Raw genomic sequence first — 23,175 nt, 5'->3', positions numbered from 1 at the left:
AGATGACATCATATAACATCATGACATCATTATATGGCATAAAACAAACTGTCTTCCAGACTCACCGCTGTCATGGAATATTTCCACATCTCTCCATATTCAACAGATGACTCCTGAAATCTTGAACTAATACCAGGAATAAGCAGATTGCTTTATGAGGAAAGGCTACACAGGCTAGGCCAGTATCCTCTGGAGTCTAGAACAGTCCTGAAGGGTCTTGACCAGGTGGCTAGAAAGAGGATGTTCACTCTTGTAGAAGAATCTAGAACTAAGACTTATAATTTAAAAATAAGGGGATGCTCATTTAAGGATAAAGATGAGAATTTTTTTTTCCTTAGGGTTGGGTATTTCTGGAATTCAGTTCCTCAAAAGGCAGTGGATGCAGAATCTTTAAATATTTTTAAGGCAACAGTTGGTAAGTTATTAATTAGCAAAAGGATAACAGATTATTGGGAGAATGCAGAAAGATTAAAATTAGTTCAGCTACAACCTTATTGAATGGTGGAACAGGCTCAGAGGGCTGACTGACATACACTTGCTCCTTGGTTATTTGTTTGAAAAGATTGAGTGACATAGCAGGAAGTAAAAAATAAATTAAGAACCGTAGATGCTGGAAATCAGAAACAAAAACAGAAATTGCTGGAGAAACTCAGCAGGTTTGGCAGCATCCGTGAAGATAACACAGAGTTAATGTTTGAGTCCAGTGACCCTTCTTGTTTTTGAATCGGATGGCAGGAAGTAATTTGCCTTGCTTTTTTTAAAACCGTCAAGTAATGGTGTGTCATGCCTACAATGGCTTTCATTATTGTTATGTTGCAAAACTTAAAGAGCTGGGACCCATCAAATGAATAATCTAGGTAGCTGATGTAGTTTTGTTTATTTTATCAGCAGAGATACAAAAAGTTTTCACAATGTGTGGTTTTCTTTTGACATATCAGCCAAGGAAATAAGATAAAATTGCATGAAAAAGTTGCCATGCACTTCAGTAATACTCAAATTCTGTAATACCAAATGACTATTTGTTACAGTTTCATTAAGATTAAAAAAAACTTACATTTATATAGCAACCTTTTCACCTTGTATTTCCTACGTGCTTTCCAACCAATAAATTACTTAAGTGTCATCACTATTCTAATAGAGATTAACATGACATCCAATTTACCCACAGCAATGTAGAATGAGATAATTGACTAATTAAAGTGTCAATAGAGGGTCGTGCATTAGTTGGGACACCATGACAATTCCGGTGTTCCTTTCTCAATAATGCTGGAGGATCTTTTACATCTCCTAAGCTGGCAGGCAGGCAGCCTCAGGGACAGTCTTGATTGAAAGACTGTGTCCTCGACTTTACATTTCTTCCCAATTCTTTGACTTAACTGAATAATTTTTAATTTTAAAAGAAATACTATGTTGCTTAGTGCAGAAATCCTGCTGCAGTCAGGAATGTGAAGTCTATTTTAAGACTCACATCATGGACAGAACAATAGAACTTATACGCTTAATGGTAAGGCCTGGGCAGTGTTGCTGAACAAAGAGACCCTGGAGTGCAGGTTCGTAATTCCTTGAAAGTGGAGTCTCTGGTAGAAAGGATAGTGAAGAAGGCATTTAATATGCTTGCCTTTATTGGTCAGTGTATTGAATATAGGAGTTGGGAGGTCATATTGCGGGCATCATGTACAGGACATTGGTCAGGCTACTTTTGGAATACCGCATTCAAATTTGTTCTCCCTGCTACAGGAAAGATGCTGTGAAACTTGAAAGGGTTCAGAAAAGATTTACAGGGATGTCGGCAAGGTTGGAGGGTTTGAGCTATAGGGAGAAACTGACTAGGCTGGGGCTGTTTTCCCTGGAGCGTCGGAGGCTGAGGAGTGACCTTAGAGGTTTATAATATTACGTGGGTCTTGGATAGGGTAAATAGGCAAGGTCTTTTCCCCAGCACAGGGGAGTCCAAAACTAGAGGCCATAACTAGAAGGGTGAGAGGGGAAAGAGGAATTTGTTTTTCACGCAGAGGGTGGTGTGTGTATGGAATGAGCTACCCAAGGAAGTGGTGGAGGTGGGGACAATTTAAAAGGCACCTGGATGGGTGCAGGAATAAAAAGGGTTTAGCGGGGTATGGGCCAGATACAAGTGGGACTAGATTAGTTTGGAATATCCGGTTGGCACGGACAAGTTGGACTGCAGGGTCTATTTCTGTGTTGTATAGATCTATGTTAAGCCCATGTCATTGACAGAAAATAAATTTAATGTGTATAGTTCAATCAAAACCATTTTGTGTTATTTCGTTGTCTTTTTAGAATTTTTTTTTGCATCTCAAGGTTGGGTTTTCTTCAGCCATGCTTAACTACCAACATTTTGATTCATGAGTTTGCCAAGTTACTTCTCAGCAAATAATGTTATTTAATTAATGCAAAATTTTGAAATGTTCTACTGGGTGTTAACTATCTTTCTTGCCAGGCTGCATATATTCCTGATGATCTTCACGAAAAAGCATATAAATTTTGCAAAGGGCTGCTATCCTTCGCCAAACCCTACTGCACCATTGCACATGAATATGCAGTTATGTTAAAAGCTGAAAGAAAGGCGCCAGGTAGGTGAACATGTTCTAAACTCTTGAAGAGATACTAAAAAACTGGAGGATACAATTATTATTACCAATTCCTTTAATAGTCCTTCTCTCTGCGTGTACAAATATAGGTGTAAACCAATAGCTGGGAGTTGGAAGGTGTGAGACAATACATGACCTTATACTTTTCCAGATTGAATTCCATTGGTCATTGCTGTGCCCACCTGACCAGTCTATTGCTACCCACCTCAAGTTAATTCTCTTCACTGACTGTCACTGTTCTGTCATCTCACCTGTATTTAAAAAAATACATATGTGCATTATTCATAAATTTATCTATAAGTAAATACAAAATGTCCAAGAAACCACAGCAGAATTTTGACATTCCTCATTTGAGCTTCAATCCAGTTACGCCAAAAATACCATTTTCAAAACATGAAATGAAATGAGTTACATTCCCATTATGTCTATGAGGGCACCTTGAAACTTAACAAGCCCTTGTTAAATTTTGGCAGAAAGACCTTAGGGGTCTTTCTTCACTGCACTTTGACAGCAGCTGCCCCAAGCTTTAATGTATCCATCAGTATGTAGTCCTAGACCGTTGGAATGTGCCAGTCTGCGACATTCAGTCAAGGTCAACTCTTTGCACTGGAAGACTAACCAGTTTCAAGCAGACCAAAGAGGGTCTTTCACTGAGTTAATGGTCCTCCAGTTGCAGTTGATATTTGTCTTGGTGTGCATCCTGGGGAACAGAATGTAGAGCACAGAGTCCTGTGATATGGAACTGCTCGGGACAAACCTAAACAAATACCTCTGCATATCTCTCCAGGGCTTCTTTCCAGCAAGAGATACGTGGTGGTCTCTTCACCACTGCGGCTATATCATGACAGCGAGAGCCCGGGTGTGCAGGAAGGATCTAAAGGGTAGTGCCCTTCTCCCCACCAGTTAAGCTATGACTCAGTGCTTGTTGAAAAGCTCTGGCAGTGAGGCATCCAGCCTTTTGTTCAGCAAACCACCCAATAGGATCCACTCTCTCTTTTCACCATGGGCCATCCAGGACATTACATGCTGACCACTGCCTGATGGACTTGTGGTCAAAGGTGTTTTCCTTTGCAAATTGTTTGAAGAGGGACAGGTGGCATGGTACAGTCCAACAACATGGAGAGTTTCATGGCAACCTGGCCAGACCTATCCTTCACAACATGGGTCAGGTAGAACCTCAGTACAGGGTGACACTTGGTGTTTGTGTTCCAAGAGTCTATGCACAGCCCTGAATCAGCCACACACAAAGGTGCTACTTCCTCTCGTGTTGCTGACTGCCTAACACAGGGTTCTCACAATACCTACTCTTCTCCTAATCTCTGTCTAATGAGAGAGCAGCCTAACATCCCCAGAGACTATAGCAACCTCTAATCCTGTAGGGAGACTGAATCATGATTGAATACAATCTGCACTATGTCCAATCTTGTAAATATTTCTTCTAAGGCTCCTGATTACAAGTAATTTTATTTTATTAAATGTTTTTTCTCATGAATGAATATAATTTGATTTTGGTATTTCTCAATGTAAAAACTTTAATATGAGTTGTACATATGATGTTCAATCAATATTTCAATTGTATAAAATTATTTTATAATACTTAAAGATATGCACAAATAGCTGTTAATTTTAAACAATGATATTTGATTAAAGCTTATTATTTTTACAGGTGTATTATACCAAAGATTAATTATTTCTGAACATGGACTGAAAAATGACACATCTCCACACTGGGAACGGTAAGTAGACAATAACTGGATAAAACAGTCCATAGAATAAATGGCAATAATTGAAACAGACAGCCTATATTGCCAGTGTTTGGTCATTTAAGAGGCAGCCTCTGTGACCCATGCTGGCAATATTGTCAGACCAGCACTGTAGACTCAGCATGGCAGGATTGTGAAGCTGAAACTCAATAACAATTGAACAAACCAGTTTTTCCTCACATTTTTCTATGTGTTAATTCTGGTCCTCTGCCCTCCTGCAGTGACAATGTTGAAGTTGGAAACGGCTGATGTGATAGTTTTGGTGGTATCTCGCTCTTAAATTGGTGTTTTATGGTTCTGCATGAGCATAATTACTATCGGGATAGTTGCAATGTATATTTTAAAATCCTAAATTGGTACCTGCCTTTAAGCAAAGTGCTGTGTGAAAAGTTTTATGCTTCTGCTAATTCAAGTGTGAACTTGGTGCTGATGACCAAGGGGTTGGAAGGATAGAGCTTCCATTGGATTTACCTTGTCTGCTTTTGTGAGATTGATAGTAGTCATGATTTGGAGATGCCGGTGTTGGACTGGGGTGTATAAAGTTACAAATCGCACAACACCAGCTTATAGTCCAACAGGTTTAATTGGAAGCACTAGTTTTTGGAGTGCCGCTCCTTCATCAGATGGTTGTGGGATGAAGGAGCAGTGCTCCGAAAGCTAATGTGCTTCCAATTAAACCTTTTGGACTATAACCTGTTGTTGTGTGATTTGTAACTTTGCTTTTGTGGGGTGATTGAATTTTTACTGTTAATAATATGCAGTCATCGGGGGTATGGGGGGGGGAGAGATTGGAATTGATGTCCAGCCACCGCCCTCTATGTGGCATGTAAGACACCTTTCTGACACTTCCTCCTGTGGCCATCAAACAGACTTTCTGTCTGCCGTATTTGTCCAGACTTGCAAATTAGTTTCATTCAAGCTCTATGCATTGAGTTCTCCCCCTTTTTTATTGCCAATTCCAATTTACGACTATCTCTGTCAGATATTCCACTTGAAGATGTGGCCTAAAAAAAAGCCGTAAAACCACATGGCATAGAATGACAGTGACCTCAGTCTGACAACATAGTTCAAGCTAATGTTACTATTTATGTTGCTCTATAGACTTCCTTTACAATTTACCACCCACTTCTCCAAGTACTGTACTGTCATGTTAGACAGGAGCAATGTATAACTGAAACACAGGTACCAACAGGTACCAATTTAGTTTATCTAACTTTACAACACTAGCTGAAGTTATCTTGGTAATGTTCTGGGCATTCCTATTCCTTGCCTATTCACTTGAAAATCCAGGGGGTTTCACACCTGTTTCTCTTATTAATTTCCTTCAGTTTTTAAAAAAATACCTATTGCTTCTGCCTCTGAAAGGTCTGTCTTGTGCAGTGTTGAGATTAGAACAAATTATTTTCCCCTAAGGGAATTAAATGTCAAACAAGTGGCATTGAGTTGGAATCGGGTGGCATTTCTTAATAGGAAGGATCAATGTCAATTGAGAAATTTGACTGAGCTGTACTGAATGAAATTGCATTATTCTCGGAAAGAAGAGGAAGGAAATTAATGTTCCCCAAAGTTGGGACTTCACAGATGGTGTATACGTCAGGCTACCATAGAATAATTGCATGTTAACTCTGGATTGAGTGGTTTTCATGGGTCTGAGTGGACGTTTTGGTTTGGCTTATGTTCTTCTTCTCTGTCTTCCTTTTCTGATAGTTTTCTGACAATTCACAGACAGTGATGTTTGTTTGCTCAATATTTTTGATCTCTGATGAAATATTTTCACCCTCTTGACACAAAGAAGAGCAAAATTGCCCCCTCCCTCTGGGCATGTTTCTTTAACAGTCATAAGTGTCTTTACTCCAAGTTAACCTTTCGGTATCTCTGTCGGAGAAAGATCTGCTACCCTGCCCACCTACAGCATGATTTGGAGATGACGGTGTTGGACTGGGGTGTACAAAGTTAAAAATCACACAACACCAGGTTATAGTCCAACAGGTTTAATTGGAAGCACTAGCTTTCGGAGCGCTGCTCCTTCATCAGGTGGTTGTCTACAGCACCTACAGCATGACCACGTAGGAAACACAGAAGCAGGCACATGAAACACAGAGATCGAGCCTGCCAACACACACAGAACACACTCACAATGCCCCAGTCTTGGCCAAACAGGCTAACAAAGAAACCAGATGTGGCCAATCTACTTCCAGACAGAGAATACACTTCCCAAACAGCCTTCATAGTAAAGTTCCCAGCCCCAATTAGCACAGCAGTCCCAATACCCTAAGGGCAGGCTCGCTTCCCATTGAAACCAATACCGCATAAACAAACAAGCAGACCGAGGAGCTTCAGAACACTTTGCTTGCAGGAGGAACACAATGGACATTCTTCAATGCCAGGAGAAAGAACATTTACATATATTCATACGGATGGGAAATACAGTGAAGAATCCTTGAAAAGACATTTTCACCCACACATAGAGATGGCTGGAATCTCCTGTGTCAATTACAAATGAATGGCTATTGCCGGACACTTGATTAGAACATAGAACATAGAACAGTACAGCACAGAACAGGCCCTTCAGCCCACGATGTTATGCCGACCACTGATCCTCATGTATGCACCCTCAAATTTCTGTGACCATATGCATGTCCAGCAGTCTCTTAAATGTCCCCAATGACCTTGCTTCCACAACTGCGTGGCCATTTTAAGGGATCTATGTACCTGCACCCCAGGATCCCTCTGTTCCTCCACACTGCCAAGAGTCCTATCCTTAATCCTGTACTCAGCTTTCAAATTCGACCTTCCAAAATGCATCACCTCACATTTATCCAGGTTGAACTCCATCTGCCACCTCTCAGCCCATCTCTGCATCCTGTCAATGTCCTGCTGCAGCCTACAACAGTCCTCTATACTGTCAATTACACTTCCAACCTTTGTGTCGTCTGCAAACTTGCTGACCCATCCTTCAATCCCCTCATCCAAGTCATTAATAAAAATTACAAAGAGTAGAGGCCCAAGGACAGAGCCCTGTGGAACACCACTCACCACAGACTTCCAGGCAGAATGATTTCCTTTTACTACCACTCGCTGTCTTCTGTTGGCCAACCAATTCTGTATCCAGACAGCTAAGTTCCTCTGTATCCCAATCCTCCTGACCTTCTGAATGAGCCTACCATGGGGAACCTTATCAAATGCCTTGTTGAAGTCCATATACACCACATCTACAGCTCGACCCTCATCAACTTTTCTAGTCACATCCTCAAAGAACTCGATAAGGTTTGTGAGGCATGACCTTCCCCTCACAAACCCGTGTAGACTGCATTTAATCAAGCCATGCTCTTCCAGATGGTCATAAATCCTATCCCTCAGAATCCTTTCCAACACCTTACAGACGACAAACGTGAGACTTACTAGTCTGTAATTGCCAGGGATTTCTCTATTTCCTTTCTTGAAGAAAGGAATTTCATTTGCCTCTCTCCAGTTCTCAGGTACGACTCCAGTGGAGAGCGAGGATGCAAAGATCTTCGCAAGTGGCGAAGCAATTGCATTTTTCGTTTCCCAAAGCAGCCGAGGACAAATCTGGTCTGGGCCTGGCGACTTGTCAATCTTAATGTTTGACAAAATTTTCAGCACATCAGCTTCCTCTATCTCTATCCGTTTCAGCATGCACACCTTAATTTCCATTCAGTTTATTCTTGTTTTAATCGATTTGCAATTTTCACCATTATAATGTAACTGTGTTACAATTATCACCTTTGTGTTGTAGCCCTATAAAACCTACCAGCACCTCCTGTTCAGGGAAGAGCATTCTGACCATCTGTGCAGAGAATCAGTTCTGTGTCAGCCTGGTCAATTTCTCTTCCACGATATCGCTTTGTTTAATTAAACTGTCAATTTCACCGCAATTCACCACATTTTATGGTCTCTGATTCAGTGGGCTGAATTTCTCCGACAATCTCAAAGGTAGTACCTGTAGGGATTTGGGCTAGAACCTGGTGCTGTAAAGCTCTTTGGATGCTGCCTGAACTGCTGTGCTCTTCCAGCACCACTAATCCAGAATCTGGTTTCCAGCATCTGCAGTCATTGTTTTTACCTCGTTGATTTTTAACCTTGCCCACCCCAGTCCAACACCAAGCATCTCCACTTCTAGGGATTGCACATTCCTCTGCCCAATAAATGTAAAGGTAATTGTCTGCAGTGATATAATGGCTGCCTGTAATTGCCACTAAATAAAACTTCCAATATTATTTAATCATTTTATAAATAAAGGAATTGCTCTAATTTTCACGGGTCTGATGTGAAATTCCATGGTGCTTCAGTTTACATTATCATTATCTGTGACCTCAGCTTTCCCCTTCCATGGATCACTTTTATATTTTAAGAATTGTTTTAACCTCGTTGCATTTTCATGATGGCTAGTTTTTTTACATCTTGATGATGGTTCTTGTGTAGCTTTACAACCATTTCAGATTCGTGACATTACCAAATTTATTTTGTTGAAGGGTAAAGATATGCAGGATAGCAGTGATGTTGAAATGGTAAAAGAGATGAGATAGATTAAAAATTATTAGGTGTTACTAGTATGATGGCTTAAAAGATTTTGGGAACAAGGAAGAATCTAAACAATATAAGCACTTCCAAAGTTTTGAATTCTTAGGAAAGAAGCAGTTAGTGTCAGACCCTTTTTATCCCAATGAGATGGGTGTGTATAGCAGAGAAGAGTATTATTTGAAATTGTTTTACTTGAATCTTATCAGGACCAAAGGTGCACTAAATGCAGTAGCAATCGTAAAATAGGGTAAGACACATAAGCATATGAGAAAGGAAAAGGTCAAATTAAGAGGGAAGTTGTGTTGAATTGGATAGTGGTGCACTGCAAATCAAAAATGTGTTCTCGTGACGCCTAAGCAACAGATATTTTTGAACCTTTTTTTTGCTCGTTATCTATTAGAAGCCAAGAATTTTGCTAAGTTTAATGAGTACCAGAGTCCAAGAAGAGACCAGGAAGTCCTCAATGGACTTGGGCTGATGTGGAGCTCAGCCTCTTTAGCTTAACTTTGGGGAAATATGAGATCTAAAATATGATAATTATATTTATTATTTTATTCGGAGTGAGGTGTTTCTCATGAGCAATCTTAGAAATTGAGCAGAATTTATGTGATATCGTGCCTTTAAGAATAAGCCATGCCTGTCCAAAGAAGTTTAAGTTATTTGACAAGGGAATTATTTGTTTTTCAGGGTTTTTATACTTGCTGATCCTGATCTTATCTCTGAAGAGGTCTGTAATGCTCTTTACAATGAGATCCATTCAATGAATCCTAATGAGATATTAACTAAGAATATGGGTCATGCTATAAAACACACCATACAAGCAGCCCTGGGAGAGACCTGCAATATCAACAGACTGGATGAGGTCTTGGAGGTCAGTAGGTTCTCCAAAATTAACTTTTTTTTGATGTTGAGTGTTGAGAATCACAGGTAATTTTAAAAGCTGGTTCATATACATAGTTGAGACTTTGAATACTAGAATCTATTTTTTTCATGTATCGTACTATATTAACTAACTAATATTAAGATAATACACCATTAGAACTACCCAGAAGCAAATGATATCTAATGAGAATGTATCTTTATGTGAACTTACCCACTATTAAGAGCACAGAAATATTAAAAATAGGAACAGGAGTCGACCATATAGATTCTCGAGCCTGCTCCACCATGCAATACATTATGGCTGATCTTTTGGCTCAACTCTACTTCCTTGCTTTGTGTAACACGATGACATTTATTTTTCTCTTAGCTGTGTGCACATGCATATACTATTCAATGGAAATTTCACCCCTATAATGTTTTTCAATTTACTTTCACTTTTCTGCAAATAATTTTGAAAATAGCTTTCAGCAAAATGTCTGTAAGGTTAAGACAAAATGTTCCCCAGTGTAAGCGATTGAACAGCTTTGATGCAGGCAAATAGATACAATCTATGTTTAGATGGTACAGGCCAAATCCATCTCTCAGCTCTGGATGGAAATATTAATTCCTGACAAACCCTGGATTCATCAGGCACAACACGATAATGTAGGCATTAAATAACATAAAGGGCAGATTAATGAATACATGCAATCATGTTGTATTAAAACCTGCTATTTTTGAATATTTTATTTCATAAAACCCTTACATTGAAGATTAGAAATTTTAAGTGATTAAGGTGACTGCTAGAATAAAGATTCAAAAAGCATTTGAAAAGAACTATGTGTGAGACAGCGACATTGCTGATTTGAAATGTTGGCATAAAAATTTATGATTAACAAAACTGACAGGAAATGTTTGGTGGAAAATCAGGCTATAGGAGGTCCAGAAACACTAATGCAAAGTGTGGGTAGATCAAAGAGTTTTACTAATTACAGATAATTAGAGGGAGAGAGAGAGAGAGAGAAAAAAAAATACCTAGAAAGAAATGAGCCCTGAGTTGTCAGTGATATGTGACTGTTTTATCACTAGTGCATTACGGGATGAACCATATGCAACTGCAAGATGGCAGCAAAGTGAACTTGGACAGTTTTAATTAAATCTTCAAAGCATTTGTCACATCCTGTAGACTGCTTATAGAACAAAATCCCTAAATGAGCTGAATTATTTTTGTATTTGGATTAATTTGCAACGAAATCATAGTTTTCTATTTCATTTACCCATTGGCTTATAATTATGTTATACTAAATTCTCAATCATCAATAAAGTGACAGAAGGTGTCATCAATAATACTATCAAGCAGCACCTGCTTAGCAATAATCTGCTCAGTGACACCCAGTTTGGATTCTTCCAGGGCCACTCAGCTCCTGACCTCATTACAGCCTTGGCTCAAACATGGACAAAAAAGCTAAATTCCAGAGGTGAGGAGAGAATGATATCAAGGCTGCATTTGACTGAGTGTGGCATCAAGGAGCCCAAGAAAAACTGGTATCAGGGGCAAGCCGTCTGTTGGTTGGAGTCACACCTGCCAGAAAGGAAGCTGGACATGGTCATTGGAGGTTGTCATCTCCACTCCAAGATATCTCTGCAGGAGTTCCTCAGGATAGTGTCCAACCATCTTCAGCTGCTTCATCAATGATATTCCCTGCATAGTAAGGTGAGAAGTGGGGATGTTTGCTGACGATAGTGCAACGTTCAGCACCATTCGTAATTCCTCAGGTACTGAAGCAGTCCATGTTCAAAAGCAACAAGATCTGAACAAGGTTTTGGGCTGACAAGCGGCAAGTAACATTCAAGCCACACCAATGCCAAGCTATGTCCAGCACCAATAATAAACAGTCTAACTACTGCCCCTTGACATTCAGTGGTTACCATCACTGAATCATCCACTATCAACATTGTGGCAATTATCATTGACCAGAAACTCAACTGGACTCACCACATAAACATAGTGGCTACAAGAGCAGGTCAGAGACTAGGAATACTGCAGCGAGTAACTCACCGCCTGAGTTCCCAAAGCCTGTCCACTGTCTACAAGGCACAAGTCAGGAGTCTGATGGAATACTCAAAAAGCTTGAAACGATCCAGGACAAAGCAGCCCACTTGATTGGCACCACATGCACAAGCATCCACTCCCTCCACCACCGAGTGGCAGCAATGTGTACTATCTATAAGATGCACTGCAAAAATTCACTAAAAGTCCTCATCTAGCACCAATAACCGCTTCCATCAAGAAGGACAAGAGCAACAGATTCATGGGAACACTCCCACCTTCACCCTCCAAGCCACTCACCATCCTGACATCAAAATGTATCGCCATTCCTTCACTGTCATTGAGTCAAAATCCTGGAATTACCTCCCAAATGGCATTGTGGGTCACCCCACAGCAGGTGGATTGCAGCGGTTCAAGAAGGCAGCTCACCACCACCTTCTCAAGGGCAACTAGGGACAGACAATAAATGCTAGCTTGCCAGCGATGCCCACATCCCACAGAAGAATAGGGAAAAGAAGCCTTTAATTTTATATACTGTTGAAGTACATTCTCTGCATTTAGTACTTTTAAATTTGCCTTCGTATTTTAAAATTGGCCATGATCTTTCACTCTGTTCTAACGGCTGATGAGGTTTGATAGCATCTACAGAAGTGCAATCAGAGTTAACATTTGAGTTTTGAAAAATGTTCACTGGACTCCAAATAATCCAGCTCAGTTTGGGATTTTGTTCTGTAAGCAGTCTACAGGCATTGGCAAATTTAATTAACTGGCCCAAGTTCACTTTGCTGCCATCTCACAGTTGGTGGTGGTTCATCTCTGAATGCATCAGTGATGAAATAATCATACAGGACTAATAACTCAGAGTTCATTTCTTTCTGGGTATTGTGTGTGTATTGCTCTCTCTGTTTCATTCTCGCTAATTATCTATTACTAATAAAACTCTGAGATCTACCCAGACCTCCCCACCAGTGTCTCTGGAGCTCCTGTTCCCTTATTTTCCATCATGCATTTTGTGTCAGTTTTATTAATCATAAATTTTTATGCCAACATTTCAAATCAGCAATGTAGCAGTCTCAACCATAGTTATTTTCAAAAACATTATCTGAATCTTTATTCTCGCTGTCAGCTAATGACTCAATTTCTAATCTTCAATGTAAGGGTTTTATTAAACAAAATATTCAAAAATAACAGGTTATCTCTACTTTCTCCCTATAGCTGCTACTAGACCTATTAAGTTTCTCAAGCAATTTCTGTTTTTGTTTCAGATTTCCATATCTGCAATTCCTTGTTTTATTAACATTTCAAGTCTGGCGTGACTCTCTTCAGAATTTCTTCAAGTTTGAAAGATGCATAATGTTGGACCCAAAATGTTAACTTTCTTTTTATCTCTCCTGATGCTGCCAGAGCTGCTGAGAATCTCCAGCATTTGTCAGTTTTTATTTCAGAATGATTTCTCGATCACTAACGGTTTTAAGTCAAATCAGGCCAATTGACCTCATCACTCACCAGGTGATCTCAACCTCAAACACAACGGAAAACCTGTCTCGGTTTTAATTGAACATCTGTAACAGGGTTGAAATGGAAAAAAAATGAGAGACTGGTCCTTCGACAATGAGACGTCACTGCCACCCACAACAGCAATTCCTGTCACCCTTTCCTTATAAGGACTTTGTTCTCTCGGTTTCCCCTCACTATGTCATCTGTTCTTACAATGCACCTTTCAATTTCTGTTTCTGATGGGTTAACCTTTTCCCTGAACCAAGAACCCCCCTTCTCTGTAACAGGCTCAGCAGTATCCAACAAATACCTGCTCTTAATGTATCTCCTTCTTCCCAGAGCCATAATACTTAGTACTCTGCTTTATCTTCCACCCCAGCAAGTTCAATGCTTATTGACCATCTTCTAATCTTGTCCTCAACTCCAGCAGCATGAAAATAAATCGTCCTTCATTTCTCAACTTTCCAAAGCTGCTACTCTTATGCTTGAGCCTGAACAAGAGAAAACATCTTCCAGATGAAGCAGTAATTTGGTATAAAGTATTGTCTGCTCACAACACCGACACCTATTTATTGGGCAGATCGAATGCAAGTTCAGTGATTACTTTGAGGTGTGACCCTGAGCTTCCAGTTGCCTGTCATTTTAACTTTCTGCCCTCTTTGTCCTCATCCTCCATCACTGTTCCAATGAAAATCGAGGATTGGTACCTCATCTCTTGACAAGGCCAATTAGAAATATTTATACTCAACGAAACGTTCAACAATTTCAGATCATAACCACTGCTTTGGACAGCAGCTTTAGGTGTTGAAAGTTCTGCAGTTCCCATTAGCACCTCGACTAGTGAGACCATCTTTTGCTTTTTAGCTTCAACATTCTCATCACTTTTTGCTGTGCAGCATAATTTCTTTTGCCATTTAATGTCTTCGCATTTCATCGCCCTGTTCTTCCCCTCTCCCCAGACCTTTCCCTTCTTGTCAACTTAATCGAAACCTCTCAGATCTCTAACTTTTCCAATCCTGACAAACTATCATCAACCAGAGACATTAGCTGCATTTCTCTCTCTCTCTCTCTCTCTCTCTCAGCAGATGATGCCTGACCTGCAGAGTATTTCTAGAAATTTCTTTTTTCCTGCTTCAGATTTTCAGCATTCATAGTATTTTGTTTTTACCTTTGGATTCTGTTTGACAGCTGGTGGTTGCTACCCGAGTCTTGGTCCAGTGTTGATATCCTCAGGAATCCATTCACCTAAAATTTGAAACAAATTTATTATTAAAAGCCAGTTAGCAAGGATAGATGATGTATCAAGACAACATTGTGGGGACAAAAGAACTACAAGCTCCTTTTAATAGTAATCCTTGGTGTACTTACTGTATTTTCTAGCTCTCCGAAGAAAATAAAGAAACAAGAGAGTGATCTTTTATTTGTTTTTGATCTTTTAAACAATCGTATTGCAACCAGTTCATGCTTTTCCCTTTTCTTCACTGCTATGCATGGAGGCAAAAAATAAGAATATTTTATGACTTTGCAACACATAAAGTATCAACACATTTCCAACTGAATCCTTCAATTGAAGACAATTTTAACGCAGCTAATTTACTGTAAATGCTTGTTTTAATTTTTAAACACAGATTCTGCATCACTGTTGAATTGCCACCTCACAGTATAACTGTATTTTAACAACACCATCTTTTGAGAAGGTCACACATTTAATCCATGACCCTGTTTGCACCTCTCAATGTGTGAATATGTTGAGTTATTTTCCCCCATTATATATGTCAAGTAACTGACTAGGCAAACAGGAGGAAGGTATGTGGGTGACCACCACAAAATCCACTCCATTCATTAAAACTTTCCACTACTGCTAGACTGTTAGCCTGAGCAGATCAGACATCATTTCTGAAGAGAGAAGGAGCGTTAACAGTTCAGTTCATTGACCTTTGTCAGAATGCAGACCTGTTGAGGATTTCTAGCATTTTCTCTTTCTATTTCAGATTTGCAGAATCTCTAGGCTATTATTTTGTGAACTGCTATCGTAATGGCTTTCTTTTGAATTATGAAATGCCATCTTTTGCTACAGTAATAAAGCTAGTCAACAGTTTTAAGTTAAATATTAATATGCACATAAGGACCACAACCAATAGCATTTTTCTTTTACAGCGTAAACCTTTCAATGTGATTGAGCGTTATTTCCAGGAAGTGGTTGCTATCACAGAGCAGTCTTGTTTCTCATCAGAGGAGGTGCCTGGAACCCAGAAGAAACATATTATCAAGTTGCAGCAACTTTACCAAACAATAATGAGCTCTGCACACCAAGGTAGGCAAGAACTAATAGTTAATCCAGTGACCATCTGATGGACTTCATTGAAAAATAAGATGGTTGCAAAAAAAACATGTAATTCATTGATTACTTAATTTGAGGCACATTGAATTTACCAACTGCAGTAAATTGTGGATTGGTATGATGGCACATTTCTTTTGAATATGTATACGGTCTCTGGCAAGATTTTTTCAGGGAAGTGTTAAAGGAAGTTGATCATTTAGTGAGTGAGAGGGTGTTGAATCCATGTCCCTCTCATGCACCAAGCTGGATTGAGTAGTATGAGTAGAAGCCTTGATTTCGGGTCATCTACCCAGTCTACAATCTGTTAATAATGATGCCTAAAATGCACCAGTTTAAAAATTATCAGAATTTGCTGGAATGGCTACAGACTTAACCAACAGAGACTGTCAACTTCCAGTTATCAGTCGGGAATTCTGGAATGACTGCACAGGATGCAGTTTATGCATAATGCCACACGGCCTTGATGTCACAGAGGAATAAACTGGAAAGTGATTCAAGAGCCGGATTTTCCAAGTTCTGGAGTTATTGAAAGTGCATCCAATCTCACTTGGAAAAACTTCCCAGATCTCACAGTAAATGGGACCCACTTGGCTCCCAGACCATAATTCCAAATGCAGTGACAAACATCAGAGGGCCAAGAAAGATGGCCTAATTGCCTGACTTATTAAGGATAATGAAGACAGTAGTAGCCATTGCAGATAAATCCCATCAATGACACTGTGGAGTGACCCCATGAATTTCTAGGACCATAGAATCCCTACAGTGTGGAAGCGGCCATTCTACCCACTGAGTCGACACTGATCCCTGGAGCATCCCAAACCCACCCTCCCCCCCACCCCATGCCCCACCCTATCCCTGTAAACCTGCATTTCCCGTGGCTAATCCACCTAGTTTACAAATCCCTGGACACTATATGGGCAACTTAGCATGGCCAATCCACCTAAACAGCACATCTCTGAGTTGTGGGAGGAAGCCCATGCAGATGTGGAGAAATTGTCCATGTGGAGTTTGCACAGTTGCCCCACAGTGGAATTGATCCCGGGTACCTGGTGCTGTGAGGCAGCAGTGCAAACCATCATGCTGTCCATGTATTACTTAACTGCAGAAGAGCGAAGTAAAAGGAAAGTATTTATCTTCCAGAATTTGCTGTATATATAAATTCTAACATGAGGCTTTCCAATCCTTTTCATGTAGTGCTCATTGTTCAAACAGTTACTGTTCTTCCATGGCTTTGTATTATTCATTCACATATTATGGTATTGATGGCAAGGCCAACATTTCCTCCTCTTCTTCTTGAGATCACTGTCCAACAGCAGGTCCAACCCATAGCTATGACTTCCTCCACACATGGGTAGGGTAAGGAGTCAGTCCCGAACCTATCCCAATCGGAACAGGAATCAAACTTTTGGCAGCAGGCACCAATGTGATCCAGCACAGCCATCCAATCAACTGAGCCCGTCCTCCTCAGGCAGGTTATATGTCTGGTGCTATCGATAATGTCTGTAAAGGCTCCAATTTCATTCTATCATATCGCTGACCAGGAATCTCTCTCACTCTAACTGCCTGCCTTTAATGTCTGTTGGGAAGGATTTGCAAATTGATACCCAACATGTTTGGCCAAATCATGAAGATACCTTTTGTGGCGATCAAGTCCGAGCCTGGGTTGAGAAGCAGAGAAACTACCACTGTGCCACAAGACTTCCCCTCCAGCACTTACTACCCATTCCTACTTTCCTTTGGAGAAGCTGGTTGTGAGCTCCCTTCTAAAACCTCTGTCGTCCACCTGCTGCTGTTAGGTATGAGGTTTCAGAAATATCATCCCGGCATGAATGTTACTTGCCACTTATCAGCCCAAGCTTTATTGTTGCATGTCTTGCTGCATGCAAACGTGGACTGCTTCATTATCAGAAAAGTTGCAAATGGTGCCAAACAATGTGCAGTCATCAGGGAACACCTCCACTTCAGACCTCCTGAGTTGTTGCTGAAGTATCTGAGTAGGACACTGCTCTGAGGAATTCCTGTAGTGATGTCCTGGGTCTGAAGTGATTGGCCTCCAACAACCACAGCCATATTTCTTTGTGCCAGGATTGACTCCAGTCAGTGAATAGTTTACCCTGACACCCATTCACTTCAGTTTTATTATGGTGCCTCGACTCTGTAGTCAGTCAAATGCTACCTGAGATGAGGCATCCACATGAAACTGTATGGCTGAAGATAGCACCAATGCTTCAACCAATGCTGAGCTCCCTGATCATTCAAGATGTGGATGTTCCTTTTGCACTTACACAAGAACACAGGAACAGGTGTAGGCCAGTCAGCCCCTCGAGCTTGTTTCACCATTCAATGAGATCGTGATTGATCTGTGGCCTAACTCCATAGACCTGCCTTTGGCCCATATCCCTGAATCCCTTCGCTGAACAAAACTTCATCAACTTCAGGTTTAACTTTAACAATTGATCCTGCATCCACTGTCATTTGTGGGAGAGTTGCAAACATCTATCACCCTTTGTGTGTAGAAGTGCTTCCTAACATTGCTCCTCAACAGTCTGGTTGTAATTCTCAGCCCCTAGTTCTAGAATCCCAAACCAATGGAAGCAGTTTTTTTAAAATTCTACCCTGTCTTTTTCTATTCCACATTTTGTTTAATTGTCCATTATAATTCACAACTGGTTGCAGTAGGAGCATTATAGATATTTTACTGTGCCTACAGAGGGTTAATCATTTAACTATGTTAAGTATTCATACGCTTATATCTATAATTATTTCTGAGATGCAACATAAATGAAGTTTCTATTATTACAAAGCCTGCTTTCATCAAATGACTTTAGTTGTTTCTTTAGAACACAGAGTATTGAAGTGATGTTTCATTGATGTATTTTAGAGCTTCCTCCAAAAGACAGGCTGCAGAATATTCTACTGCCAAATCCAGATATCGGCTTTTTCATCTGGAAAGAGGATGACCTACTCTGTGAGTATATTTTGTTCTAATGCCATAAAGTCTCTAACTTGTGTGTACTTCTTTAAAGAAATGATTTCTTGCAAAATTCCAAATTGATATGGGCTATTTCCATTTCCAAATGTTCAAATGTTTACTGTACAGTCATTAAAATTTTCCTTGCTGGAAAGGAAAGAGGAATATCTGTAACTTTTTGTTTTACAAGTGTAGGGCAAGTATTTGGATTTGTCTGAGAAGAGAATTTATATTGTGCATTCCTAAATAATAGTCTATTACAGAGAGTTCAAAAGTCACTATTAGTAGACAGAGTGTGCATTGCCAGTACACAGTTTTATGAAAGATGACTACCAGGAGCCATTTGCTGATGTGGGGGAGCGCAGATGTTATCAGTCTCTCAGTTGCCAGACTGCTCCCGCACATGTGCAAATGCTTTTAATGAAGAAAGAGCTGAAATTCTATATTAATAATCATCAAACAGGAAACATGGGGCTATGAATGCTAAATAAATCAGGCTGAAGTGTAGATTTAAGCTTCATAGTCACAAACAACTGACTTGCGACTTGTCCCATTGGAAGGTTGAGGCTTTTCGATTTCTGTCTTTACCCTAACTAAACTAATACTCCAAATAGGAGCAGAGATGTTACTGGCTGGGAAAGATTCAAGTTTCATTCATCCTTCTATCATCCTGGTACTGGCAAGGTATGAGAGTGAAGTTGTTAACTAATCCTAAGGATAATGATATGATACTTACTGCTATGGGGTTGCTGGGTGGGCTTTAATCTTACATTACAATAGAATAAATCCTTTCTGTTCAGATTATTCTGTGGAAGTGTACACTGTGCTCCACCTAATGGTCATGATTTGGAGATGCCGGTGTTGGACTGGGGTGTACAAAGTTAAACATCACACAACACCAGGTTATAGTCCAACAGGTTTAATTGGGAGCACACTAGCTTTTGGAGCGGTGCTCCTTTATCAGGGGATTGATCACCTGATAAAGGAGCGGCACTCCGAAAGCTAGTGTGCTCCCAATTAAACCTATTGGACTATAACCTGGTATTGTGTGATGTTTAACATTGTCCACCTAATGGTAGCATTGTGCTTAACTGCAGCCATAAGCTTCGGCTGATGTTAGCACATCAGCAATGTCGGATAATCAATCTGCTTCTCGTATCATCCTCCTCCAATTCCCCAAATTAAAGCAATGCTGCCCCTAAAAACTCCATAAATTCAAATTAATCGGTGAGTGTTGTTCATTTTCAAGACACATTACTGATGTCACACCAATTAAGGTCGTCGTAGAGGCAAATTAAGATCCTTCTTAAGCATGGAATTCCTGTTTGGCTACAGTGCCCAGTGTTGTGTCTGCAGGCTGCCAGGTTACACCCCCAAGGTGAATATGTAGCAGGAAGTAATTGTCAAGGAAGACTGGCCCAAAGTCAGAAGGATAAAGGTGAAACAGCATGCCTGTGCTCAGCCACAGATTGAAAACTTGCATTTACAGGGGCAGTTCCTTCCATAAGACATAGGAGCAGAAATTAGGCTACTCAGCCCACCGTTTTGGCTCTCCTATTCTGTCATGGCTGATAAGTTTCTCAACCCCATACTCCCACTGTCTCCCCATCACCCTTGATCCCCTTGATACTCAAGAACCTATCTATCTCCGTCTTAAATACGCTCAGTGGCCTGGCCTCCACAGCTTTCTGTGGTAACGGATTTTGGTGTAATCCACAAACATTCTAAGCATAACTCCTACATTCTCATCCAAATCAGTGATATAAACTGCAAACAAACAGTTTCTCATACTGTCATTCCAAGGATTGTGAGGTTGATGCATTTTAGGAGGTATATTGAGGGAGGGACACACAGAATAGATTCTAGGTCCCTGGGGGGAGAGTACGGAGGGACAAAGGGGAGCTGGGTGTACAGGTCCACAGACCCCTGAAGGTTAGGTAAAAACAAGGACTGCAGATGTTGGAAACCAGAGTCTAGATTAGAGTGGTGCTGGAAAAGCACAGGAGTTCAGGCAGCATCCGAGGAGTAGGAAAATCGACGTTTTGGGCAAAAGCCCTTCATCAGGAATGGCAGAGGAGATGAGCTGGGGGTTGCAGTGAGAGAAAGACTCACTGAGATTCTTGTGGAGAGAGGAGGAGAACTTCTTCAAGGTAGGCATCCTTGCAAGAGGATTCGCTGTAAGGTTAAAATCAACTAGGTAAAAGTGAGGACTGCAGATGCTGGAAACCAGAGTCTAGATTAGAGAGGTGCTGGAAAAGCACAGCAGGTCAGGCAGCATCCAAGGAGGGCTTTTGCCCAAAACATTGATTCTCCTGCTCCTCGGATGCTGCCTGACCTGCTGTGCTTTTCCAGCACCACTCTAATCTAGACCCCTGAAGGTTGTCAGCACAGACTGGGGTAGAAGGAACACTTGCCTTCATTAACCGGGGACGTAGGAGCAAGCAAGCACCCTCCCCCCCCCACCATACTTCCAACTTCGCAAAAGACGGTTTCAGGCCACAAAGAGAACACCATGTGCCATTCCTGTCTCCTCGCTATCGGAAAACCTGGAGAGGAGGTGGGGTGGGGGAGCAGAGGAGATTCGTCAGGGGCCGTTTGCCTGGGATGGAAAGTCTTGGCTCGGAAGGGAAACGGGAGCAGCGGAGGCTGAGGAGAGGCATGGTTAGGAGGAGATGGGGAGAATCATTTCACATCCCCCTTACCCCTGCCCCAACCTCCACTCCAATTCATTGGGCGACAGGTCTAAGACCAGAGGGCACAAGTTTAAAGTGAGGAGATCTGGGAAAGAGGTTTTGGATGCAGAAATATGGAAAGTGCTGCCTGACAGGGGGGGATGGAGGCAATGTTTAAGAAGGTTCTCGATGGACAGTTGGAATGCCAGGGTACCGTAGTCTATGGTACAGGTCAATGTGATCAGTGCAGTTTGGTGCTTTTTGGTCACCGAACACAGGAAGGGCTGAAGGGTCTGTGTCTACTCTTTTAAACAGAAATGTAAAGCTACCTCTACATTGTCCCCTCCATCCCAAGACAGGGACAGCATGGGGCTAGATACAGAGTAAACTTCCCTCTACACTGTCCCCCTCCCCCATCAAACACTCCCACGACAAGGACAGCACAGGGCTAGATTCAGAGTAAAGCTCCCTCTACACCATTCCCTCTATCCCAGGACAGGGACAGCATGGGGCTAGATACAGAGCAAAGCTCCCTCTATCCCAGGACAGGAACAGCATGGGACTAGGTACACTGTAAAGCTCCCTCTACACCATCCCCTCTATCCCAGCTCAGGGGCAGCACGGGGCTAAATACAGAGTAAAGCTACCTCTACGCTGTCCTCCCATCAAATACTCCCAGGACTTTCTATCTGAAATCACTCATTTCATTGGGAACTGAAATTCTGGGTAACTTATTGCAATGCTTTAGATTCCTCTGAGGGCAGTCCCACCGTGTGAGACCTCCCTGTGCCATGGGCTCTGTATTCCCTGAACTTGCTTGGAATTCTGAGGAGGAGATGTAGCCTCCTCCAGCTCTGCAGCCACACCAAGAGAAGCAGCAACATCAGCAGCAGTTACAGCCACTGCCTTCAGCAGTCACAAATACCGGGATGGAATAGAGGGGATTGGCAGGGGATTGTATCTCAACACCCCCAGCACAGAGGGTACAGCAAGCCCTGCCCCCTGCCCCCCCCAAAATGCTTTATTTCCAAAGTTCCAGCTCTTGCAGTCCACTGCAGTCTCTTGTGGAAAGATAAACTCCCCAAGAGAAGCAGGTAAGTCCCTTGTTGTCTGTGGTGACAATAGTGATGACAGATCTGAATATCTACATTTTTTGGATATCCATGTTCCTTCAGGGCTCAGCTGCTGGCATTTCTAAAATTTCACAATCCTTGATTGTGAGAGCCTCCAACTTTAAGACTGAGAGGCCTGTCAAATCCAGAGAACAATTGGCTTTGATTATTTTGTGGGATTTCTACAGGTCCACGCAATTATACGTAACACCTTAGTTGTCGGATGGGTGCAATAAGAATAGCCAGATGTAATTGTAAATCAGAAGAGATTACATTCCTTTAATGTATAACTAGTATATGGCATCAGCAAGTGGTTAATGCCAGTGTGCATCAAGTAACCCAGGAGTGGTCGTGATCTGTTCATCCCTTGGCATTCTCATATTCTGCAGCCCTTCTCTTGACTAGACTGTCTCAGCAGTTGGCTTCTGGGAGGTCAACACACAACTCTTGTAATTGATGTGCAGGCCTTTGTTGTGGGCCATTGTACACCCATTAGCTACTACCTGCAAGTTTGGCCACTCTTTCAATGAAGGTGACCTCTGCAGCAAGTCCTGTGTAAGTGGACTAGCTCTTGTTGTGTGTCTGCAATTATGCAAGAAATTGGGAAGAGAACCACTATATATATTTTCGCTGTTGGTGATTTCTCACATGGGGTAGCTTAGGCAAATAGAATTAAGGAGAATCCAAAGGGTTTTTACAAATATATTAAGGACAAAAGGGTAACTAGGGAGAGAATAGGGCCCCTCAAAGATCAGCAAGG

At 41.3% G+C, this 23,175-nt stretch overlaps 1 protein-coding gene across 2 annotated transcripts in view; it reads left to right on the top strand.

Moving 5' to 3' along the window:
- LOC122562082 (phosphoinositide 3-kinase regulatory subunit 6-like) overlaps positions 1 to 23,175 on the top strand; it is a 95,626-nt gene that overhangs the window by 42,302 nt on the left and 30,149 nt on the right. For both annotated transcript variants that reach the window (XM_043714585.1, XM_043714584.1), the window contains 5 exons: positions 2,456 to 2,588; positions 4,273 to 4,342; positions 9,599 to 9,782; positions 15,477 to 15,633; positions 18,542 to 18,628. In XM_043714585.1, the coding sequence (XP_043570520.1) occupies positions 2,456 to 2,588; positions 4,273 to 4,342; positions 9,599 to 9,782; positions 15,477 to 15,633; positions 18,542 to 18,628 (631 nt within the window). The remainder of the gene's footprint in view (positions 1 to 2,455; positions 2,589 to 4,272; positions 4,343 to 9,598; positions 9,783 to 15,476; positions 15,634 to 18,541; positions 18,629 to 23,175) is intronic.

This window comes from Chiloscyllium plagiosum, chromosome 24 (assembly GCF_004010195.1).
Source record: "Chiloscyllium plagiosum isolate BGI_BamShark_2017 chromosome 24, ASM401019v2, whole genome shotgun sequence".
Lineage (NCBI taxonomy): Eukaryota > Metazoa > Chordata > Chondrichthyes > Orectolobiformes > Hemiscylliidae > Chiloscyllium > Chiloscyllium plagiosum.
Note: the sequence above shows the minus strand (reverse complement) of the source record. Positions and strands in the feature narration are given on the sequence as shown.